Genomic DNA, 25,774 nt, shown 5'->3' with positions numbered 1-25,774 from the left:
CCGTTCTTCTGTGTTTCCGTTCTCCTGTGTTTCCGTTCTTCAGTGTTTCCGTTCTTCTGTGTTTCCGTTCTCCTGTGTTTCCTTTCTCCTGTGTTTCCGTTGTTCTGTGTTTCCGTTCTCCTGTGTTTCCTTTCTCCTGTGTTTCCGTTGTTCTGTGTTTCCGTTCTCCTGTGTTTCCGTTCTTCAGTATTTCCGTTCTCCTGTGTTCACTCTCATCTGTGTGTTTCAGAGTGAAGCCTTCGATGCTGGACTCTCTGATCCGTCTGCATTAGGATCTGCAAGGCTGGAAAACACCACACCACCTGATCCACCATGATGGCCTCCAGTGATGTCGACATCCGAGGAGAAGGTCCGTACAGTACCGCAAACCCAGGTGGTTTTGATACTGGGTCCGTACAGTACCGCAGACCCAGGTGGTTTTGATAGTGGGACAGAGCAGGGGTCAGAATTGAGCCTCCAGACTTGTGGGATTAGAATGTGTGTTAATCCATAATCATCATGTAGACAGTGAATCATCCAAGGTGTTCTCATTTCACCTGTCCAAACCCTCTGATGGCACCAGGGTACCACCAAAGGGACCCTAACCCTAACCCTCAGGATGAAAGGAACATCCAAATATGCTCAAATACAAAACCACTTATTTACCACTTTGGTGTTGGATTTGATCATATGAACCACAAAACCAATGAATGTCCACATCAATGTATTTATATTTAAGGTCTACAGCTGATTATGGTTCAACCTGTGGGACTTAAATGTGGAAGAGGACAGTTTTATAACAGTTCTACATAAAAACAGGCTTAAAAACACTGCAGAGTCTAACCCTTAAAGACCCAAACGTCCACCTTTAACCCTTAAAGACCCAAACGTCCACCTTTAACCCTTAGACCCAAACGTCCACCTTTAACCCTTAAAGACCCAAATGTCCACCTTTAACCCTTAAAGATCCAAATGTCCACCTTTAACCCTTACAGACCCAAACGTCCACCTTTAACCCTTAAAGACCCAAACGTCCACCTTTAACCCTTAGACCCAAACGTCCACCTTTAACCCTTAAAGACCCAAATGTCCACCTTTAACCCTTAAAGACCCAAATGTCCACCTTTAACCCTTAAAGACCCAAACGTCCACCTTTAACCCTTAAAGACCCAAACGTCCACCTTTAACCCTTAGACCCAAACGTCCACCTTTAACCCTTAAAGACCCAAATGTCCACCTTTAACCCTTAAAGACCCAAATGTCCACCTTTAACCCTTAAAGACCCAAATGTCCACCTTTAACCCTTATCCAAAACAAAAGATATGATTATCGATTTTAGAAAACAACAGGACAGGCATGGAGTCACTTTAATTAAAGGTCAGACTATAGAGCAAGTCCAATCATACAAATTACCTTGGGACTATAATCGATGAAAAACTGAGTTAAGGACAACTGCATATCTGTGTGTAAAAAGGGCCATCAGCGCCTCCACTGCCTTAGGAAACTGGAACACTTCCACACTGACCGAACCATTGAACTGTGTTTTATCGTTTCTTTATTGAGTCTGTTTTATCTTTTTGCCTGGTGCCGTGGTTCGGTCAGACCTCAGTTGCAGAGAAAAACTCACTTAATCAAATAGTCAGATGATCCAGTCGCCTGATTGGTGAGTCCCAGTCTTGTCCCGCCTCCCTGTACACTAAACAGGTCCAGAGGATGGTTTCATCAGTTCTTAATAAGGACTCCCATCCTTTAGGACAGGGGTCACCACCAGGTCGCCCGCAAGGACCACATGAGTCGCCCGCAGGCCTGTTCTAAAAATAGAATTAGTCCAGATGTCTCCAACACGTTGCTCGCGATCTACCGGTATCTCACCAAGGGTCAATAATTTAAGAACACAAAGCTGATTCGTCATTTGGTTAAACAAGTCTAAATTTCCACCCAATCAAAATTACACGTGTCCTGCCCCCCTCCCGAGATGAAACGGTTAGCGAGCTGTCTGTCAAACTTTAGCGCTGGTTTGTTGTCTGTCATTGGAGAGGGGCGGGGCCCAGGAGGAGCCAGATGCCAGGCAGGAAATGGGTTTAGCCCCACAACGATGTGGGCGGAGTTTAGTCAGGGAGTTATTTTCACCAACAAGACACGGACTTCTGTTTGACAAATGTGAAAGACAAGTGTGTGTGTCTGATCTGTGGGTGGAGCCTGGCAGTCGGTTAAAGATGCAACGTGGAGCGGAATGTCACCAAAGTTCACAGCAACTTTTCTGGAGATTCTCCGGTGGGAATCAGCCTCCGTAAAGAGAAGGTAAAAGAGCTGAAAACTAAACTCCAGAAACAACAGTCCATGTTCACTAAACTGACCAAGACCAGCGCTTCAGCAGAGGCATTAGTAAAGTGGTTCACATCCTGGACAAGCACAAACATATGTGTTCTATATGTGCATGCGCTCAGACAGCTGGAGTCAGACCTGAACAGGTGCCTCTGCATTTGACTCCAGTGTGATGACTCTGTAGAAGTGACGGGGATGGTGGATTTATGTGCACAAAGTTGTTCTGTTTTTAGATTAAATGTTTTGACAGCATATGTGAATTTAGAAAGGGTCAAATCCTTCAGAAGTACAGCAGCACATGTTGGTGAAGTTTTATTGTGTGAGTGACAACTTTCCTTTTCACAATTTTAAAGTATTACACTGTTATACTGATGAAGGGTGGAACACTGAGCACTTTTTGTCTTGTCTAGACGCTCGATCAAGTACCTGCCGAACAGGTTCAATGTGTGTTTTTGTTTTAATGCCAAAAGCAATCACTATGCAAAACAAATCTACCTACGGGTATAAATAAAGGAACCTTGAACCTTGAAAGACCCAAATGTCCGCCTTTAATCCTTAAAGACCCAAACGTCCACCTTTAACCCTTAAAGTTCCACCTTTAACCCTTAAAGACCCAAACGTCCACCTTTAACCCTTAAAGACCAAAACGTCCGCCTTTAACCCTTAAAGACCAAAACGTCCGCCTTTAACCCTTAAAGACCCAAATGTCGGCCTTTAACCTAAACCATCTACTGATCTAAACTGTTTAATACCTGTTGATCCACTAATCCTATCAATACATGTCAATAACTGGTGTAAAATACAGTTCTTCATCTTTTCATTGTCATCAGATATTTGGATGTTCAGAGGCTCCGTAGTTACCATGGAAACACCTTCTCTCCATCTTCTCCAACACTGATTCCCCAGTAAAACCCATGGAGTTGGATCAATGACAGTGGATGGACACACTGGGGTTTATGTTCAGTTACTGACAGATTGGACTGAAAAAGACACTGTTTATTCAGTTTGATCTGTTTTTAACACAGTAACCTTTGAATTTACTGTGAGTTTTAATGAACATCTACATGACCAGTTAATGAAACATGCAAAAGACAGGATGATATTAGAATAAATGGTGATAAATCACTTAAGAAAAGTTAAATATAGAGGAAACACATAGTTTGGAACTCCTATAAAAGTATGGTTGGCTCTGTATGGGTTAAAGAAAAGCTAAAACTAATTAAACACTCTGGAGTTTGGAGGCAGACGCTAAAAACTCTGCATGGGTCACAGAGACACTAACATTAAGGTGATAATATGGAAAAGTCTGACCAAAGAAGATGAAAACAAGCTAAATATTTGACAGAGAGAAGTTAAAAAAACCAAGTGTGTGGATGGAGATGGAGGATGGATCTGGAGGTTTTATTCAGATTTTTCTTTTTCTTGTTTTTTTACCTGTTTTGTCCAGTATCATAACAGCAGAATGGTGGTCTGGACTGAACAGATTTATTCATCTTTTTATTTTATTTATTTTACTTGTATCTGGAGTCATGTCCAGACCGGTCCGTACACATTTGTAACTCCATGGAAAATGGGTTTAAATGACTCTAGTAAAACATGTGGACTCAGGCTGTGGATGGAGCATGTGCATGAAAGGGTTAATGTAAAGTGTGTTTGTGGTCTCATCTGAAATGGAACCTGCTGTTCTTATCAGAGTACCGCTCCATGGATCCGCTGTTATCGGCGCGTCCTGGTGGAGCGTCGGAGGTGTGTTCAGGCGTCGGTTTGTTTGTTCTGTTCAGACGCTGCGTAAACATCAGCTGACTGCACCTCCGGGTTCTCCTCTGCTTCTTTTCTTCCTTAAGGCTCATTGTTTCCTGACCACAACCCGTCAGAAATGGATGCTCTGTGTCCGTCACCTCCGGGTCCATCCAGACCTCAGCGGAACTACGAGCGCATGGGAGGACGCACGGGAACCTCGTAAGTACAGAACCGCCGCTTCAATACAGGCAGACTCACAAATGCCGCGTTTCCACTACTCGACTCGACTTGGCCTTTTTGCGTTTCCATTACGAAAAAGGGCCTGGAATCTGGTACCTGGCACTAGTTTTTTGGTATCACCTCTGCCGAGGTTCCAGGACTGGGGACCAGATACTAAAAGGTGATGTGTACACACTGCAGACCACTGATTGGTCAGAGTTGTCTCTGTGGCCCGCCCTTTTATAAAAAAACAGATGCAGAAGTTTACAGTAAATATGTCGGTAGTTTAATCCACTTGATGACAGTCTGTAAAACTACACCATGGTTGGTTGAGGAGGTTCAGACGTAAAAATTCAGCGTGAGCTTGATTAGACAACACACAACAAGTGAGTTTATCAGCAACTCTGAGCAGACGACACTGAAGTAACGCGCCGCATCGTTATGACTTTCAGGTACTGTAAAGTCTGTAGTATCCTGTAATGGAAACGGTCAACCAGGAATAGGACCTGGTACCAGAGTCCAGCCGAGCCGAGCCAAGTCGAGCCGGTTCCACATAGTGGAAACGCAGCAAAAGACACAAACCCAGTCTGAGAACACCATTAGGACCTGCCTCTGGTACCATTAGAACCTGCCTCTGGTACCATTAGGGGTGTATTCACACCTGCCTTGTTTGGTTTGTTTAAAACGGACCAGAGTTCGTTTGCTCCCTTGGTTTGGACCTTTTTGGCTGGTGTGAATAAAAACCCTCGAACTCTGTTCCGGACCAAACAAGCGAACCAAGACCCAGCTGAAGGTGGTCTTGGCGCGGTTCCATACGAACCCTGGTGTGGTTCATATGAGGTGTGAAAGCAGCCCGGACCCGATCCGACACAGTTGGCTTTTTGAACCTAACGAGCTCCCATCGTGTGTGGAGACGGGTAGATGCAAACAGATGCAGACAGACAGATGCACAACAGTAACATGCGGACATTTCATTTTCAGAACTCCGGTTAGATTTGTCTGTTGGGCTTGAAAAGAAAAATAATAAACAACTTCATCCACATGATCCCTTTGAACATCGTTCCTTACAGTAGTTCCATTACATCATGGAACTGAACAGAACAGGTCCACTCTCTGTTCGTACGCACTGGTCTTCAGGGGTACTGACGGTTCTTCTCTGGTGTCCAGTTTCTTCCAGACCCTGATCCACCTGCTGAAGGGGAACATCGGTACCGGTCTGCTGGGTCTGCCTCTGGCTGTCAAGAACGCCGGGCTGGTGGTGAGAACAACACTTCATCATGTTTGGTACTGGTACCATCTGGACACGTTGGACCAGGTTCACAGTCTTGTTTGGTACCAGTACCGTCTGGACACGTTGGACCAGGTTCACAGTCTTGTTTGGTACCAGTACTGTCTGGACACGTTGGACCAGGTTCACGGTCCTGTTTGGTACCGGTACCATCTGGACACGTTTGACCAGGTTCATGGTCCTGTTTGGTACCGGTACCATCTGGACACGTTTGACCAGGTTCACGGTCCTGTTTGATGCCGGTGCCGTCTGGACACATTGGACCAGGTTCACAGTCTTGTTTGGTACCAGTACTGTCTGGACTTCTCTTTTAATTCAATTACTGGTATAAACCATCAGTAAATTAGTGTCGTAAATGTTGTATTGTCTGAATTAAAGGGTTAAAGACATGTTAAGGTCAAAGGTCAAAGTAAATAGGACCCCTGTGGTTTAGAGAAGCTGTTTTTAACATTCAGAAACTGATCTGTAACTGGGACTGGTGTTCTGCACCTGACTGACTGTTGGATTGTCTTCTTTTGTCTGTGTGTGTGTGTGTGTGTGTGTGTCTGTTTCTCTTTTTTTGTGTGTGTCTGTGTTGTTGTCGTCATTGTCGTTGTGTTGCAGCTCGGACCCCTCAGTCTCCTGGGGATGGGGATCATTGCCGTCCACTGCATGAGGCTCCTGGTCAAATGTTCTCATCACCTCAGTGCAAAGTGAGTCCATGTTGTGTTCACACTGCAGCCTGAAAACTAACACAGCAACACTAACAGAGGTTCATTAAAGGAGGAACCATCCATTTAACCACAGAACCTTTATTTACCTGGAAATGACACGAAAACTGTCAAATCAGCTCATTCACTGAGGATTTAAAAACATCAAAGTATTTTTAAATAAACTTAAATCTTATTAAATAAACTCAAATCTTATTAAATAAACTTCTATGTCTTTAGTTTCTGATTGGATATCTTCATGTTCATCCCAAATCCCAAGTGTCTGACACATTTGGACACATGTGGACACATCTGGTGTCCAGTCTGTAAATGTGCAGAGGTCTTTGTCTTTTCCTCCATCTCTTGGGAGCAGGTTCTTCGAGGCCTTTGGTCCTTTTTTTAGTCTGCGTCCCTGATGCCGACGCCCATCAGATTAGACTCCGCCCTCATATTAGACTCCTCCCCCTGTCCCTCTGGTGTCTGTCCTGTGGGTTCCAGTGGATGTGCAGTAAATCTAGTGTGTGTTATGTAACAGTCCTTATCTGTGGACTTTAGTCTTCAGTACTGCTGTGTGTCGGTGAACGTGACCCTGGCTCATCCTCCTGACCTTTGACCTCTGACTGAGAAAGAGCCACCCCCCCACCCTCCCCCTGCTAAAGAGGATTAGAACCAGAGAACATGAATGAGCAGCTTCTACTACAGGCCCAGTTCAGTCTGGGTCAGACCTGGATCACACATTTATGACAGAACCACAGACCACCTGTAGAACCACAGACCACCTGTAGAACCACAGACCACCTATAGAACCACAGACCACCTGTAGAACCACAGACCACCTGTAGAACCACAGACCACCTGTAGAACCACAGACCACCTATAGAACCACAGACGTCAGTTTACACCTTAAACACTGACATACTGTGTTTAGACAGAAGGAACCATAAGAACATGAGAACACAATCTCTTTTTAATGTGGGTTCTTCTGATTCAAACGGACCTATGAGTGAATTAGTTTAGTGTTTGAGTTTGTTTCTAAAAACTGTAAATATTCCTTCAGTATCACAGAAAACCTGAATATAAACACTTGGTAGTTTATACAGAGGTAGAACAGAACCTGTATATATGTTTATATATATATATATATATATATATATATATATATATATATATATATATATATATATATATATATATATATATATATATATATATATATGTATATATGTGTGTGTGTGTGTGTCCAGGGTGGACCGGTCGTCTCTGACCTATGGTGAGGCCATGCAGTACGGGATGGAGAACGTGTCGTGGCTCAGAAGACATTCACAGTGGGGGAAGTAAGAACATCCACCTGTTTTATTTATATATATATATGTATATATGTATATGTGTATATATACGTATATGTGTATGTGTATATATACATATATGTGTGTGTGTATATATATATATATATATATATATATATATACACATGTGTGTGTGTGTGTGTTTAACTGGGTCTGAAGGAAGGATTTAAACACACATGGATCCAAACAAACAGAATTTACATTTGGACCAATTACATCTCATCATCTGCTTCTTCTCCTACTTCTTCTTCTTTTCCTTTTTCTTCTCCTACTTTTCCTTCTTCCTCATCTCTTTCTTTTCCTTTTCCTTCTCTTTCTTTTCCTTTTTCTTTCCCTTTTCCTTTTTTCCTTTTCCTTCTTTTCCTGCTTCTTTGTTCTCTTTCTTCTCCTTTTTCCTTTTCCTTCTTTTCTTTCTATTCCTTCTTTTCCTTATTCTCCTTTTCCTTCTCTTTCTTCTTTTCCTACTTCTTCCTCTTCTTTCTTCTCCTTCTTTCACTTCTTTTTCTTCTTCTTTTCCTTCTTTTCATTCTTATTCTCCTTTTCCTACTTTTACTTCTTCACCCTTTTCCTCTTGTCCCTCTTTTTTCTTTTTCTTCTTCTTTTCCTTTTTCTTCTTCTTCTCCTCCTCCTTTCCTTCTTTTCCTTCTCTTTCTCCTTTTCCTTTATTCTTTTTCCTTCTTCCTGTTTTCCTTCTTCTTTTCCTTCTTTTCCTTCTCTTTCTTTTCCTTTTTCTTCACCTTCTTTTCCATCTTTTCCTTTTCTCATTCCTCTTTCACTTTTCCTTCTCTTTCTTTTCCTTCATTTTTCCTTCTTTTCCTTCTCCTTTTCCTCCTTTTTCTTGTCCTTCTCTTCTTTTCGTTCTTTTCCTACTTTCTCTTCTTTTTTACTTCTTTTCCTTCTTTTCCTGTGTCATCTTTTTTCTTCTCCTTCCTCTCCTTTTTCTTCACCTTCTCCTTCTTCTCCCTCTTCTTTCTTTTCCTTCTTTTCCTTCTTCCTCTTCTCTTTCTTCTCCTTTTCCTCCTTCTTTCCCTTTTTCTTCTTGTTCATTTCCTTCTTCTCCTTTTTCCTTCTTTTCCTACTTCTTCCTCTTGTCTTCTTTACCTTCTTTTCCTTCTTTTCCTTTCCCTTTTCTTCATTTCCTTCTTTTCCTTCTTCCGCATCTTTCTTCTCCTTCTTTTCCCTCTTCTTCTCCTTTCCCTTCTTTTCCTTTTCTTCTTTCCTTCTTCCTCCTCTTTCTTTACCTTCTTTTCCTACTTCTTCCTCTTCTCTTTCTTCTTCTTTTCCTTCTCTTTTCCCTTCTTTTTTTCTTCTTCATTTCCTTCTTATCCCTTTTTTCCTCTTCTTTTCCTTCTTCTTCCTCTTCTCTTTCTTCTCCTCCTTCTCTCCCTTCTTCTCCTTCTTTCCCTTCTTCTTCTTCCTCTTCTCTTACTTCTCTCTTTCCCTTCTTTTTCTTCATTTCCTTCTCCTTCTTTTCCTTCTTCCTCTTCTTTCTTCTCCTTTTCCTTCTTTTCCTTCTTCTTTTATCTTTCTTCTCCTTCTTTCCCTTCTATTTCTTCATTTCCTTCTTTTCCTTTTTTCTCTTCTTTCTTTTCCTTTTTTTCACTGTTCTTTCTCCTTTTCCTTCTTTTCTTTTTCCTTCTTCCTCTTTTCCTTCTCCTTTCCTTCTCCTTTTCCTTCTTTTCTTTTTCCTTCTTCTTCTTTTCCTTCTCCTTTTCCTTTTCCTTTTCCTTCTCTTTCTTTTCCTTTTTTCTTCTCGTATTCCTCCTTCTCCTTTTTCTTCTTTTCCTTCTTTTTTCCTTCTTTTCCTTCATCATTTTTTTTACTTTCCTTCTCTTTCTTTTCCTTATCCTTCTTTTTTCCTTCTTTTCCTTCTTTTCCTTCTTCTTTTCCATCCTTTCCTTCTTCTTTTCCTTCTTTTTCTTGTCCTTCTCTTTCTTCTCTTCGTTCTTTTCCTGTTTTCTCTTCTTTTCTTTTCCTTTTTCTTCTCCTTTTCCTTCTTCTCCCTCTGCTCTTTCTTTTCCCTCTCCCTCTTCTTTTTCTTCTCCTTTTCCTTCTTTCCTACTTCTTCCTCTTTTCTTTCTTCTCCTTCTTTTCCTTCTTGTCCTTTCCCTTTTTCTTTTCCTTTTTCTTCTTCTTTTCCTCTTTTCTCTTCTCTTTCTTTACCTTCTTTTCCTACTTCTTCCTCTTCTCTTTCTTCTTCTCCTTTCCCCTTCTTTTTCTTCTTCATTTCCTTCTTTTCCCTTTCTTCTTCTTCGTCTTCTCCTTTTTTCCCTTTTTTTTCTTCTTGCTCTTGTCTTTCTTGTCCATCTTTCCCTTCTTTTTCTTCTTCATTTCCTTCTTCTCCTTTTCCTTTTTCTTCTTTCTTTTCCTTCTTTTCCTACTCCTTACTGTTCTTTCTCTTCTCCTTTTTCTTTTCCTTCTTTTTCTCCTTTTCCTTTTTCTTCTCCTTCCTCTCCTTCTTTTCCTTCTTCCTCTTCTCTTTCTTCTCCTTTTCCTTTTTTCCTTCTTCCTCTTGTCTTTCCTCTCCGTCTTTCCCTTCTTCCTCTTCCCTTTTTTCTTCTTCTTTCCCTTCTATTTCTTCTCCATTTCCTTTTCCTTTTTGTTCTTTCTTCTTTTCCTTTTTCTTTTCATTCTTCTTCTCCCTGTCCTTTTACTTCTTTCCATTCTTCTCTTTCTCCTTCTTTTCCTTCTACTTTTCCATCTTTTCCGTCTTCTTTTCCTCTGTCTTCTTTTGCTTTTCCTTCTTCTCCTTTGCCTTCTTTTTCTTGTCCTCTTTCTTCTTTTCATGCTTCTTTTCCTACTTTGTCTTTTTTCCTTCTTTTCCTTTGTCATCTTTTTTCTTTTTCTTTTTCTCTTTCTTTTTCTTTTCCTTCTCCTCCTTTTTATTTCCTCATTCCCTTCTTTTCCTTTTTCTTCTCCTTTTCCTTCTTTTCCTTCTCATTCTTCTTTTCCTTTTCCTTTTTCTTCTCCTTTTCCTTCTTTTCCATCCTTTCCTTCTCCTTTTCCTTTTTCTTGTCCTTCTCTTTCTTCTTTTCGTTCTTTTCCTTCTTTCTCTTCTTTTCCTTTTTCTTCTTTTCCTTCTTCTCCCTCTTCTCTTTCTTCTCCTTTTTTCCTTCTCCCTCTTCTTTTTCTTCTCCTTTTCCTTCTTTCCCACTTTTTCCTCTTCCCTTTCTTCTCCTTCTTTTCCTTCTCCTTTCCCTTCTTCTTTTCCTTTTTCTTCTTCTTTTCCTTCTTCCTCTTCTCTTTCTTTACCTTCTTTTCCTTTTCCTACTTCTTCCTCTCCTTCTCCTTTCCCTTCTTTTTCTTCATTTCCTCCTCCTTTTCCCTTTCTTCTTCTTCTCCTTCTTTCCCTTCTTTTTCTTCCTCTTCTCTTCCTTTTCAGTCTTTCCCTTTTTTTTTCTTCATTTCCCGCTCCTTTTCCTTTTTCGTCTTTCTTTTCCTTCTTTTCCTACATCTTACTGTTCTTTCTCTTCTCCTTTTTCTTTTCCTTCTTTTTCCCCTTTTGCTTTTTTTTCTTCTTTTCCTTCTTCCTCTTCTCTTTCTTCTCTTCCTTTTCCTTCTTCTTCTTCCTCTTCTCTTTCTTCTTCTCCTTCTTTCCCATCTGTTTCTTCTTCATTTCCTTCTTTTCCTTTTTCTTCTCTTTTTTCTTTTCCTTTTCATACTTCTCCTTTTCCTTTTACTTCTTTTCATTCTTCTCTCTCTCCTCTTCTTTTTCCTTCTTCCTCTATTCCTTCTCCTTCTTTTCCTTCTTTTTCTTTTCCTTTTTTCTTCTTCGTTTCCTTTTTCTTCTCCTTCTTCCTCTCCCTTTCTTCTCCTTTCCCTTCTTTTTCTTCTTCATTTCCTTCTCCTTTTCCCTTTCTTCTTCTTCTCCTTCTTTCGCTTCTTCTTCTTCCTCTTCTCTTTCTTGTCCGTCTTTCCCTTTTTTCTTCTTCATTTCCTTCTTTTCCTTTTCCTTTATTGTCTTTCTTTTCCTTCTTTTCTTACATCTTACTGTTCTTTCTCTTCTTTTTCTTTTCCTTCTTTTTCTCCTTTTCCTTTTTCTTCTCCTTTCTTCCTCTTCTCTTTCTTCTCCTTTTCCTTCTTTTCCTTCTTCTTTTTCCTCTTCTCTTTCTTCTTCTCCTTCTTTCCCTTCTATTTCTTCTTCATTTCCTTCTTTTCCTTCTTTTCCTTTTTCTTCTCTTCTTTTCCTTTTACTTCTTTTCATTCCTCTTCTCTTTGTCCTCTTCTTTTTCCTTCTTCCTCTATTCCTTCTCCTTCTTTTCCTTCTCTTTTCCTTTTTTCTTCTTTCCTTTCCTTCTTCCTTTCCTTCTTCTCCTTCTCTTCCTCCTTTTTCTTCTCCTCTTTCCTATTTCTCATTATTCTTCTCTTTTCTTCCTCTTCCTTAATTTATTCTTCTTCTTCACCTTCCTCTCCTCTTCCTTCTCCTTCTTTTCTTTCTTTTCATCCATCCACTTCCTCCTCTTCCTTCTCTTCCTCATACTTCTCCTTTTTCTTCTTCTTTTTCTTCTTCTTTTTTTCATCTTCTTTTTTTCTTCTCCTTCTTTTCCTTCTCTTTCTCTTCCTCCTTATTCTTCCTCTCCTCTCTCTCTGCTTTCTTCTTCTCTATTTCTTCCTCTTCTTCTTCTCGTATTTATTCTTCTCCTTCATCTTCTTCTCCTTCTCCTCCTCTTCTTTCTTTTCCCCTCCTCCTCCTCCACCTTCTCTTCCTCCTCCTCTTCCTCCTCCACCTCCTCTCCCCCCTCCTCCTCCTCCTCCTCCTCCTCCTTTCTCCACATATGTGTTACTTGTGTTTCACTCTCTTCTCTGTGTCTCAGACGGACAGTGAACTTGTTCCTCATCATCACTCAGCTTGGATTCTGCTGCGTCTACTTCGTCTTCCTCAGTGATAACGTCAAACAGGTGATGAAACCAAACACACCCATGTATAGGTGACAGTCCTCCTCTCCTCTCCTCTCCTCTCCTCTCCTCTCCTCTCCTCTCCTCTCCTCTCCTCTCCTCTCCTCTCCTCTCCTCTCCTCTCCTCTCCTCTCCTCTCCTCTCCTGTCTCTCCTCTCCTGTAGTTCTCCTTCTATCCACCAGATGGTGCTGTTTATCCATGTCGTACACCTGTGTCTCCTGTCCTCAGTATCCTCCTCATCTGACTCTTCATCGACACATTAGGTTTTATCTCATTATGAACAGAACGCACAGATGAGTGGATCTACAGATGAATCGAACACACAGATGAAGATTTTAGAAAAGAACACTAATGTTTATTTCAGGACATTTTATTCACATATTATGATTTAATAGCTTGTAAATGTTTTCATTATTTAATTTAACTTTTTTTCACCTGAAACCAAGGACAGTATTTGGAGTCAGGATTATTTATAGGTTATTGTCATGTTATAGTTTTTCTATTATGTTTATTGAACTTTTTTCCTTTATTTTCCATTAACAATAATAAAACCAGAACAGTAGTTTTTTCAGTCACTGGTATAGAGTCCATGAGGACAGTCCACCTCAACCCCCCATGGACACAAGGGAATTCATCCTGTGGACCACATTAGACCCTCTGGGGGGCACCGTTTGGCCCCTGGGCCGTATGTTTGACCCCCTCTGTTCTTAAGTAAAGACAGGCTCGTCCAGATGTGGTCAGTGTGAAGATAGTCCAACTGTAACACATGGAACCAGCTGAAGAACCAGCTGAAGGACAACAAGGAGTCCTATCTAGACCTGTTGGACTTGACCCCTCCTGTGACCCCTTTGTTACCTCCCCTGTTGACCCCCCTATGACCCCCTCCCGTGACCCATCTGTGACCCCCTGATGACCCCCTCTGACCCCCCCATGTGACCCCCCCCCATGATCCCCCATTACCTCTCTGTGACTCCCCCTCTTTGACCCCTCTGTAACTCCTCCGTGACCCCCCATGAACCCCCCCGTTACCTTCCTGTAACCCTCTCTGTGACCCCCCCCCCCCCCCCCCCCGTGACCCTCCTGTTACCCCTTTGTGACCCCGTAGGACCCCCCTTTTACCCCTCTGTCACACACACCCCTTTGACCCCGTTGTCCTGTTTGTGTTTCCAGGTGGTGGAGGCAGCCAACGCCACCACCTTCAGCTGTCAGATGAACTCCACCAATCAGACGGCGGTGCTGGTGCCCAGCTTCGACTCCCGCCTCTACATGCTGTGCTTCCTGCCGGCGTTCGTCCTGCTGGTGTACACCCCCAACCTGAAGTACCTGGCCCCCCTGTCCCTGGTGGCAAACCTGGTGATGACGGCCAGTCTGCTCCTCATCTACTTCTACTCACTGACAGTAAGAACACATGCACGACGCACTACTGAGGCCTTCCACCAGGATATGGATTAGACTGGTCTGTCTGTTGATTAGTTTGGTCAGGCTGTTGATTTATTTTGCTTATTTTTGTTCATTTTATTGATTTTTTTTTTTTTTTTTTTTTTTGATTTTTGGATGATTGTCCTCATTTACAAAAGCATTTCTCTTAATCATTGTGTTAATTTTTATTCGTTTTTTTGCATTTTTCCTATTTTATGTTTATTTTTTGGTATTTTGCTTAGATTACTTTAAATTTCTTGTTTGTTTTTTTCCATTTGTATTTTTTATTCTTGGTTATTTTGTTAATTTTCGTGATTATTTTGCTTAGTTTTATTTTTCATGTTTTCTTTGTCATTATATTCATTTCTGTTTATTTTCTTATACATTCCCCATTTTATGTTGATTTATTTTTTTAATATATATTAACGCAGAACAGTAATTTGTCCAGCATTTACTAAACATTGTATTATCAATATGTTAATTAAAATATGTTGATAAATAAGCGGATGGTTGATGATCTGAATCCCTCAGGAGTTTACTGTGTTTTATTTTGTTCTTTACACAGTCTTTATTTAAATCCTGTTCTAATCGCACTCCCACTGACGCTCCTCTGACATCTCTGACCTGGAACTTCATCATGGACTGACTTGAATGTAAATGACACATTAGAACGTGGTCAAAGAGTCACATGTGTGCGATGGAACCGTTCCTGTACCAGTGGATTTACATGAAGGCCTTTAGAGGAGATCAATTAAACCAGGAAATTAAATTAGAAGGAAAAGACGTCAGTGTCAGAGCACGGACATGGACGCTCTGGGATTCACACACATGGAGAGGAACCAAGGAAGGGAAGTGAACAGTGCAGAACATACAATAGAACACAGAGAACATTTAGAACACAGAGGATAGACCATATAGAACACAGAGGATAGAACATATGGAATAGAACATATAGGCAGTCGGACGTGTGTGTGTGTGTGTGTATAACCTGGTGTTCTGTCGACATACAACAAACAAACATGATTCTTAAACAGAAGAAGGTTCAAGCACTTGTTCGAGTTAGGAAACTTCTGATTGGTTTAGAGAAAATGAATAATGTAGCAGGGCGGTAAATATACACATAATTAACACATGTTAGATTAATGAGCCGGTTAACAAACACTATTAATATGAAGGAAGTAACATCAGACGCACATGACAACAGGAGGGGGCGGTGGTGGGGAATGGATTAGCCCCTCCCACTTGTGGTACTTCTGCTCATATTTCTTATACTATGTGAGTTGTCAATTAATATTAGTGACATTAGCGCATGGACCCATGTCCAACTAACCCTGTGTCTGTATCTTTGTCTTTATCGTCTTTGTCATCGTCTTTATTGTCTTCATTGTGGTCTTTGCCGTTTTTGTCATCGTCTTTATCACCTTTGTCGTCTTTATGGTCTTTGTCTTTATTGTCATCGTCTTTATCGTCTTCGTCATCGTCTTTATTGCCTTTGTCGTCTTTATTATCGTCGTCATTGTCTTTATCGTCTTCGTCATCGTCTTTATCGCCTTTGTCGTCTTTATCGTCATCGTCTTTGTCATTGTCTTTATCGTCTTCATCGTCGTCTTTATTGTCTTTGCCGTTGTTTTTGTCGTTGTCTTCATCTTTGTTGTTTTCGTCGTCAGATTTGATCTGTTTCTTCTTTGGGTCAATGTCCACAAAGTTTGTAACAGTTTTGACAAATTTAGATTTAGAGAACAGAACCAGGACTGGAACATAGACCAGAACCTGGCATAGAACACATTCAACTGGTTCTGATCCACATAGAACAGACTCGGACCTACAGGGACAGTGGACCTATTCTCTGGTTCTGGTCCAGTGTTCTGTGGTAGTCTCCGGTGTGTCCTTTTCTGTGTTCTCAGAGTGTGCATTTGTCTGGTGGGTGTTGAATGGTCTGTGTTTCCTCTCAGCTGATTGGACGGGGGTGGGGGTGTGGGTGTGGTTGTTATGGTTATGGATAAGTGGTCCACTGGTCCTGACAGGGTCCAGATTACCTGTTTGGTTCCAGACGCTTTCATCAGGCACATTCTGTCCTTTACACATCTATCTCCACGGAAATAGTCTAACCTGGGAAAAAAAAAAAAAAAAAGAAGCCGCAATTTGTTGCATCAGGAGGATCCAGCGACCTGGGGGGCAATTGTGCACCTGATGAATCACCTGAGCAAGGAATTCTGGGAAAACTGGAGCGTAGAGGCTGCACATCCAAACTAAACAGGCTTTGGTTTCTCAGATTGATTTGACCTCCGATGTTCTGACCCTCATGCTGATGAGGATTTAATGCATTTATCTACATCTAGAACCGACTCATGGACGGACGGAACAACAACTGCACTTTAAGATGATTTATTAACCCTTAAAGGACCAACAGCAGTCACCTTTAACCCTTTAAGGACCGACGTCAGTCACCTTTAATTCTTAAAGGACCCACGTCAGTTACCTTTAACCCTTAAAGGACCCACGTCAGTCACCTTTAACCCTTAAAGGACCCACGTCAGTCACCTTTAACCCTTTAAGGACCAATGTCAGTCCCCTTTAACCCTTTAAGGACGGTTGTGTCTCCGGTGACACCGTCATTTAAATGACTGTAACTCCTAAACTTGTCGACAGAATCCAACCGTGATCTTTGATCTGAGGTTGGGTTCTTTCTATTGGCCTAGAACACATGAGGGTAGAGGTCTGCACTGGCTGAGGGGGAAGGGTGGAAGTGGGCGGAGCTTAGAGCAGTAGAGTGCAGTCGGTGAGAGAGACGTGGAAGATTTTTATGACTTTTATCAGTGTTTTAGTGAAGAATTCTTGTCAATACTTGTATGTAACAGTGGTAGTCCTGTTTTGGAGGATTCTACTAGTGTTCTATTAGTGCTCTACTTGTGTTCTATTAGTGTACTACCAGTGCTCTACTAGTGTTCTATTAGTGTTCTACTGGTGTTCTACTAGTGCTGTACTAGTGTTCTACTAGTGCTTTACTAGTGTTCTATCAGTGTTCTACTGGTGTTTTACTAGTGTTCTATTAGTGCTCTACTGGTAATCTATTAGTGCACTACTGGTGTTCTATTAGTGCTCTACTAGTGTTCTATTAGTGTACTACTGGTATTCTACTCGTGCTCTACTAGTGTTCTACTGGTGTTCTAATAGTGCTCTACTAGTGTTCTATTAGTGTTCTACTGGTGTTTTACTAGTGTTCTGTTAGTGTTCTACTGGTGTTCTACTAGTGCTTTATTAGTGTTCTATTAGTGTTCTACTGGTGTTCTACTAGTGCTTTATTAGTGTTCTATTAGTGTTCTACTGGTATTTTACTAGTGTTCTGTTAGTGTTCTACTGGTGTTCTACTAGTGCTTTATTAGTGTTCTATTAGTGTTCTACTGGTGTTTTACTAGTGTTCTGTTAGTGTTCTACTGGTGTTCTACTAGTGCTTTATTAGTGTTCTATTAGTGTTCTACTGGTGTTCTACTAGTGTTCGACTAGTGTTCTACTGGTGTGATTTGAGGTGTTTTTGTCCAATTTTGTTGTTTTTGTCTATATTTTCCAGTCTATATAGTTGATTGATAGTTGTATTTTATCTGTAAATATTCTCTAAATGTTTGTATATTTGTATATATATGTGTAAATATTTTATAAACAAGATCAGGATACAGGATCCAGTTGACAGAGTAAAATCTTGAATAAGGACATGAATGAGTCCAAACATGTACTTGATGTTCATTGTGTTTGACCCCCAGCACATCACCTACCCCATCAACCTGCCCGCAGTGGGACGGGCCAAAGACTACCCCCTGTTCTTTGGCACGGCCATCTTCGCCTTCGAAGGCATCGGAGTGGTGAGTGACAACAACGCAGACGCAGACACTGACGCAAATGTAGATGAGTTCTGGTTCTGATCCACTTCAGATCCATTGTTTTATTATTGGACTGGTTCTGATCGACATCTGCAGGTTCTTCCTCTGGAGAATAAGATGCAGCGTCCTCAGAGCTTCAGCCTGGTTCTGTACGTGGGCATGAGCATCGTCACGTTCCTCTACATCAGCCTGGGAACCATCGGCTACATGTGCTTTGGAGAACACATCGGAGGAAGCATCACACTGAACCTGCCCAACTGTTGGTGAGGACACACCTCCACACTTACACTAGAGGGCACCAGAGAGCACTAGAGGACACCACAGGACACTAGAGGACGCTATAGGACACTATGGGACACTAGAGGACACTAGAGGACATCAGAGGACACTAGAAGACACTACAGGGCACTAGAGGACACCACAGGACAGGATAGGACACTACAGGACACCACAGGATACTACTCCACAGTAGTCCAGTCCCTGTTGGACCAGTGGTTTAACCCTTTAAGGACGGTCGTGTCTCCAGTGACGCTGTCATTTAACTGATGGTACCAGAACCTACAGACAGAACCAATCATCAGCTGGGATCTGAGGGTGGATTCTTCTATTGGTCTAGAACACATGAGGGTAGAGGTCTGCATTGGCTGAGGGGGAGGGGTGGAAGTGGGCGGAGCTTAAAGTGTTTAAGTGGTGTTAAAGTGAGGCTGGTGTTAAAGTGAGGCTGGTGTTAAAGTGAGGCTAGTGTTAAAGTGAGGCTGGTGTAAAAGCTCCATCTGTTTTCAGGAGAATAGAGTCGGTTAAACCAAACTGGAGCTGAACATGGAGCTGCAGACAGATGTGTTTGAAGACGCTCCTGTGACTGGGCTGATTCTCCTAATTGATGGAATAGATTGGATTGGCTGTTCAATCAGGTTCAAACTATAATGACCAGCGTCTGTGTCTATAAAATAAGTCCAGGGATTAAAGTTCTCCGTCACCACGACAGATTTCCGTCAAATGGAAAAATTGAGGGGGGAAAAAAGTCATATTGAAGTAACTTCCCCACGTGTTTCGCGGAGTTCAGTCAGCACCGCGATCCTGTCCTGGGTCTGCAGGTGTTTAACACAGGCACGCCACGCACAGGGGGCTGATAGGTTTAACAGTGATGATAATAAGATGACTTCTTTATTTTTATGTCGGGAGGAGAGATTGATGACTATTTATCTTTGGAAGGAAACGCTGCTCATTCTGTGCCTCAGAAACACATGGACAAGTTCAGCTTTACCGAAGTTCAGCCTCCAGACGCTAACTTTAGTTTAGTGCTAACAAGTAGCTTTCATTATGAAAGAACCACAGTGAAAAGGGAGGAAGACAGAATGGATCTACATGTACCTTCATGTTTGGGTTCATAGCTTATCTCCTCTTGCCGGTATATGACTTGTGTGTGTGTGTGTATGTGCCCTTCCCGTGCGTGCGGCTGTGCGCGCCGCGGCCTTAAGCTCCATCTCAAACTGTGCGAATCAGTCGTACAGTCAGGCTCACGATTCATGCTCTCACACTGCACGGACCGACGCTCGTATGCGACCTGACTGCTCACACTGTAGGACCATACACCACAGGACACACCACACGTTCGAGTGTTGTATCCGGAAATACAACGTTAAAATGCCAAGGAATCCGTAAAAGTGCATAGACGATTGTGTATTGGTGTGAGCCACGAAATGGTAGTGCTGAACAAAAACCAACGAGCTGCTTTGGCAATATGTGCCATTATCTGTGAGGAATCAAAAAAGAAGAAAAGACAACGATGTGTTTGGTGCAGGAATTGGTTGTCCAGACGTGGACAGTATGGGCTGTCAATCCTACAGCAGGAATTAGAGGTAAGCTGCAAAAGCTAAACTGCACTAGGACAATAGCCAGCTACTGTTAGCTTGTACGCTACTGTACGCGTCTGTGTTCGCGCATGCACAGTGTGAGAATTTGAGGCCCATCGGCTCGTGGCACTGCTTTGACAGTACGATACACTCACGAGGAGCGAGCAGGATTTCAAACAGCTCCGTTTTCCTTGCGAACGCACGATTGCTGGTCATTAGGTGGTCGTGAGGTGCTAATCGCTTCTCTTTACCCCATGTACACTGCACGACGTACGACACATGATTTAGAGGCACATCTGGCCCGATCCCAGAAATAGTCGCACAAGTGAGAAATCGTCTCTGAACTCGCACAGTGTAAGGCCGCCTTTACGTGGTTACGCGCCCGACTTCATAAGTGCTTTATTTTGACCCGTTTAGCATCTTATTTCTATCTGTGTGGTACAGTACGAAGATAAAATTGAATGAATGAGTAACACCCTTGGTATTTGCAAAGCCACTGTATTTTAAATACCCTCAGAGAGTATCTGTAACGGAATGTAATTTCTGTTTCAGTTGACGTAATTTCAGTTGACGTAATTTCTTCCAATCAAAAGAGAACATGATATTGGTGGGAGGGGGTTGTGGACGCAGGTTTGACGACGTACAGATTATTTTGGCTAGCATATACGACATCATGGACACATTTGTAGAGGAAGGTGCTGAAGTGGTAACTATTGAGAGATGCGTGAAAAATAGATGTAAAAATAGATCCGGAATGACCAAGCTTGAAACTTTTGGTTTTAGTGCCAAAAAGCAGAAAAAATAAAAGATTAGTTGGTTAGGGTTACATTTACACAGACATTTTCCCCAAAATTCATGTGCTGTTGGAGTTATGTTTTAGGAGTTCCTAAACTGTTAAATAAAAAGTTTTTCACTCATTTTTTGCAGTAAGGTTTTCTTCTAGTTATTTTCACTTGCTTCAAAGGTTTTCATACCCTTCAAAATTAACCAGAGAGCACCAAAATTGACCTGAAGCTTTAAAAATTTTCTGGGGGAGGACCCCCAGACCCCCCACCACTACCACTCATGACATTTTTTCTATCCATCTTACTAATCTTCTACACCTGTACACTCTCCCATTCAGTGTGTTTTACAGTATTGCCAAATTTGACTATATAAACTTGTACGCTATAGTAGTATTGTATTGCATCATTTTTAATAGTGGCCAGTGATTTTGACCAGAAAATTTTCAGTCAGATGAAAAATTTTTGCTTTAATCCCTGAATAAGTCAGACAGTGTTTGATTTTAGTTTACGGACGTCCAGTTGAGTTTGTTCCTGGGGCTGATTGGCGTTCTGTGGGAGGCTCGTTGTGTTTGAGCGGTGTTTGTTCTGGCTGTGCCATGGTCGGTGTTCCACCTGGATTTCCCTCCGGTCTTTCTTTATCTCTGTTCCTCCGCAGTCTGACTCTGTCTTGTGGTTTTCTGCAGGACGTACCAGGCTGTGAAGCTGCTGTACTGCTTTGGTATTTTCATCACCTTCGCCCTGCAGTTCTACGTTCCAGCTGAGATCCTCATCCCTCCGGTGGTGGCTCGAGTGTCTGAGAGGTGGGAGACAGCGGTGGACCTGCTGCTGCGCACTGTCCTGGTCATATTCACCTGTAAGTACACAAGTCAGATCATGCAAAGACAGCAGGATGTTCTGTATGTGAAGACTGAGGGGATGGAAGCAACAATAACAGACACAGCGGATGTTTACAGCGTCGGCCATTGCTGTTTTGTATCTATTTTCAGACGTCAGTCGAATGTTTGCTGTTGAAAAAATAATGAAATGAAATGAAAATGTCACATTTTCTGAGAAGTGATGTGTGGTTTTCTTATGTATAATAGAATGTCATTTGCATACACGGATATTTATATTTATATATAGGGACAGCCGTGGCCTAGGAGGCTGCAGAGTTGGCTTGTGACTGAAGGGTCACTGGTTCAGTTCCCCAGACTGGCAAAAAGTTGTTGGCTGATGTGTACTTGAGCAAGGCACTTATCCCCTATTTGCTCCTCGGGGACTTGATATCGTGATCTCCTAGTCTGCAGTGGATGTGGTGCCGTGTTCTAGTGGTGGATTAAATGCACGTCAATTTCACTGTATGGTGCATGTCCTCATATGTGATCTGTATACGGACAAATAAAGAATCTGAACCTTATATGTGGGTTTAGAACATCATCTGCATACAGGGGTATTTAGGGGTGTATGATGTTTTCTTCTATATAATAGTGTATCATCTGTATACAATGGTATTTAGGGGTATATGTGGTTTTCTTCTGTGCAATAGTGTATCATCTGCATACGGGGTATATGTGGTTTTCTTCTATATAATGTGTCGTCTACATACAAGGGTATGTGTGGTTTTCTTCTATATAATAGTGTATCATCTGCATACGGGGTATGTGTGGTTTTCTTCTATATAATGTATCGTCTACATACAGGGTATGTGTGGTTTTCTTCTATATAATAGTGTATCATCTACATACAGGGGTATGTGTGGTTTTCTTCTATATAATAGTGTATTGTCTTCATAAAGGGGTATATGTTGTTTGCTTCTATATAATGGTGTACAGTCTACATGCAGAGGTATCTGTGTTGTTTTATATATATAATAGTGTATCGTCTGCATACAGTGATGTGTGTGGGTTTTTTTATATATAATAGACTATTGTCTGTCTAATCCACACCAAACCAGTCCAGACCAAACCAGTCTAACCCTGGCGGTTTATATATCTGATCCAATCACCTTCTGAACACCAACCATCTCCTGGTTTTCCTTTACCTGTCGACTACACAACAGGAAGTGACCTCATTTTCCTTGGACTTGTAGTTGTTGGCTGTAAACACTTGAGTCCAGTTTAGTGGATGAACTTGGTTTTATTGCAGTTCTGTTTGTTCATAAGTATCTGTTACTGTTGGCAGTAGTCATCAGTCTGAAATATTATGTCATTTTTGTACTTAGTAAACTCATCCCATGGGTCGGATTGGACCGTTTGGTGGGAAAGTGTCTTATGTTTGACACCCCTGGACTGGACAGTTGTTGTGTGTCTGCAGGTGAAGACGTGTGTCTGTGCTATTTGGTGAAGACATTTGTCCTCTGAGTCCAATTCATGTCCTGTAACACACACCTCCTGTGTAATTACTCTGTGGTACAGTTTATTTATAAATGAATTCACCCGTTTATGCGCGTTCGTCTGTTTGTCCATTTGTCCATCTGTCCATTTGTCTGTCTGTCCGTCAAGGGTTAAGGGTTAGGGTTTAGGGTTAAGGGTTATATAAGCTGGAGATCTTGTAGTACATTGACACATGATCAAATGGTGTTGAATAACACTTGAAAGGTGTAAAATGCGTGGGTATAACACTATAAATGACATCAGAACTGATGTGACCCCATTTGATGAGGTCATACTCTGTGGGTTCTGTCCTTCTGTGACAGTGCAGGTCAGTAAAGGAATCACAGTCAGTATTTAAACCAAACATGAATCAACAAAGAATACAGATGTTAGAGTTGGAGTTACACTGAGTCTGATGTCAGCCTCAAAACATCTGGGTCTGTGGACATCGTGTGTAATAATAATAATAATAATAATAATAATAATAATAATAATAATAATAATAATTATAATATTATTATTATTATTATTATTATTAGGGACCGAGCCGAAAGGTAAGGCCCTCTCACACAGTGAGAGGCCTTGCCTGCAAGCAAGGCCCTATTGTTTTTCGTTCGTTTTTATATTATTATTATTATTATTATTCACACACCACTTTGACCTGGATTTTGACCCCCTGAACATGCACGAAAACTCACCAAATTTGGCACACATGTCAGGCCTGGCGAAAAATTTGATAAAATGAAAAAATTAACCCCATAGGTGCCAAAATGGCCTCTCTAGCGCCACCTATGTGAAAAAAACAGCAACTGCCCTAGTGGCCAGTAGGAATGTCGTACAGACATGAAACCAGTGCCAAAATTTTTGTTGGATCATGCTCTACAAATCATCCACTGACACTCATGACCTATCTGCAACAGGAACTTCACAATATGCCTTTCAAAATAAAATTTCTAAAACTAACTCCGATGACACCATTTGTGGTATTCTAAATAGCGCCAAAAGATAGAGTGAACCCTCCTTAATACAACGATTTCACACCTTTTCCATAACTGTCTTAGTTTCTTTTTTACAAGCATGCAAAGTTGCGATGTTTGGAACTCATTTTTCATTTTGGAGTTTTTCCCCACATGTGACGTATCTACGCGTTCACGGGACTCAGCACAACTCTCACATCCAAAAATTTTTGAGATAGGATGTACGGTTATTGATTTATAACAATTTGTTTCTTTTCATACTTTTTCCACTTTAGACTGCCATTTGACCCCCTTAACATGCTCCAAAACTCACCAAATTTGCCATGTATGTCATGACTGGTGAACACTTTCATACAATATCAAAATTAACCCCTTGCATGCTAAAATGGACTCTGTAGCGCCACCTATGTACTAAAAAACACACAAAATCGGCCCTAGCGGCCAGTAGGAATGTCACAGAAACATGAAACAAATGCCAAAATGTTGGTCTGATTGAGCCCGACAAATCATACACTGACACTCATGAGCTAACTCCAACAGGAAGTTGGCAATCTGCCTTTGAAAGTTACTCTACGTTTCTGCAATTAGTACTCAGTCATTCCAGACTTTTGAATAAAAAGTTATACCTCACTCAATTCCCACAAGTCTGCAGAATCCAAAAGTGAAAGAATTTTTCAGATACGACCTATGGTTATGGAATTATGGCGATTTTTTGAAGACTATGTTTACTTTCACTTTTAACAATGACAAAGTCCCTATAAAATTCTTCTTGGTGGGCAGCTGTCTATGGCTGTCCTTAGTGTAGTGGTTCATGTAGCTGCCTATGGAGCAAGAGGACCTGGGTTCAAGTCCTAGACAATCCAAACTTTTTTTTTTTTTTTTTTTTTTTTTTTCTCCATCTTAAAACAGGTTTTACTGCATTGTATTTTGGATACTGGAAATTTTGCACACATTCAAAAGTACACGGAGTACATTTTTTCAAAATAAAACCCCAAATACCAATAATACAAAATTTCTATTACATAACTTCTTTTCATTTTTATGATCAAACGCTCAACTCTTTGTACAATGTTTCTTCATTCAAAAGTACTCTTTCTCACAGACACACATGCTCACACAATAGGGTTTTTCCAAAATAAAAGCCTTAAATGTGAGACATCATCACTTTTATGCTCAATTATTCATACAACTTCAATTCATTTTTCAAACTGATTCTTTCTCTCACATACAAAACAAATGCACATACACACAGTAGGTTTTCCAAAATAAAAGTGTCATTTTAAAGGTGATGGTGGTTTCAGCAGAGGGTCGCTGGTGTTCTGTACAGATGTAAGGAGGACGGACACTAAAGGGTGGGAACTGGTATGGGGACGGAGAGGTGTGAGTGGAGCTGAGGTGTGGACGGTCACGGGAGGCGGATCGCGGGGGAGGCGGAACGCCCGGTGCGAGGTCCCGCCCAATGCTGCTTGCAGCTTTAATTATTATTATTATTATGATGTTTGAAGTGTGTGAGTTGAAGTAGGTGAGGCCAAAACCACCCTTTTAGCAGGAGCTAAATAATGATAGGACGTTTACCCTGATCATTGCGTTTGTGATATTTTTGGAACATGTAGATTTGGAGTTCTCCAACGTTTGAAGCTCCAGTTTCTGTGTCTTTAACCTGGACTTATTCCTGGACTATGGAGACCCAACAGGAGGCTCTGTAAGATCCCAGACCTCAGATTCAGGAGGGCTGATGTGGATCTGTGCTCAGTGGGTGGTGGATCTGGACTCTGTGGGCTTTGGTTCTTCAAGGATGCATGGATGTTTTAGTAGGAGGATGAGGTTTGGGTCTGCAGTGGAAGATGTGTCCATAATCATAAGATCAGAGTCCTGTTAGTGGACACTGGATTCTTGTGGAATGAGGTTCTGCATCTCCAAACCAATGGGATGGGCCCATCCTGGTACCAGATCCACCACTAGAGAACCAATATGAGGAGGCAGAAGAAGAGGAGACAACCATCTGTGAGGGGTAAACCAGATACTAGAGTC

At 41.6% G+C, this 25,774-nt stretch overlaps 1 protein-coding gene across 1 annotated transcript in view; it reads left to right on the top strand.

Moving 5' to 3' along the window:
- Positions 1-25,774, top strand: part of slc36a1 (solute carrier family 36 member 1) — a 43,118-nt gene that overhangs the window by 3,703 nt on the left and 13,641 nt on the right. Inside the window, exons 2-11 of the mRNA XM_030145413.1 lie at positions 230-349; positions 4,149-4,263; positions 5,431-5,521; positions 6,155-6,243; positions 7,485-7,574; positions 12,401-12,485; positions 13,654-13,881; positions 17,661-17,759; positions 17,874-18,040; positions 21,099-21,268. Of these exons, the coding sequence (XP_030001273.1) occupies positions 313-349; positions 4,149-4,263; positions 5,431-5,521; positions 6,155-6,243; positions 7,485-7,574; positions 12,401-12,485; positions 13,654-13,881; positions 17,661-17,759; positions 17,874-18,040; positions 21,099-21,268 (1,171 nt within the window). The 5' untranslated portion in view covers positions 230-312. The remainder of the gene's footprint in view (positions 1-229; positions 350-4,148; positions 4,264-5,430; positions 5,522-6,154; positions 6,244-7,484; positions 7,575-12,400; positions 12,486-13,653; positions 13,882-17,660; positions 17,760-17,873; positions 18,041-21,098; positions 21,269-25,774) is intronic.

Source organism: Sphaeramia orbicularis, chromosome 10 (genome assembly GCF_902148855.1).
Source record: "Sphaeramia orbicularis chromosome 10, fSphaOr1.1, whole genome shotgun sequence".
Lineage (NCBI taxonomy): Eukaryota > Metazoa > Chordata > Actinopteri > Kurtiformes > Apogonidae > Sphaeramia > Sphaeramia orbicularis.
The sequence above is the reverse complement of the archived record's forward strand: the minus strand, read 5'-3'. Positions and strand labels throughout refer to the sequence as shown.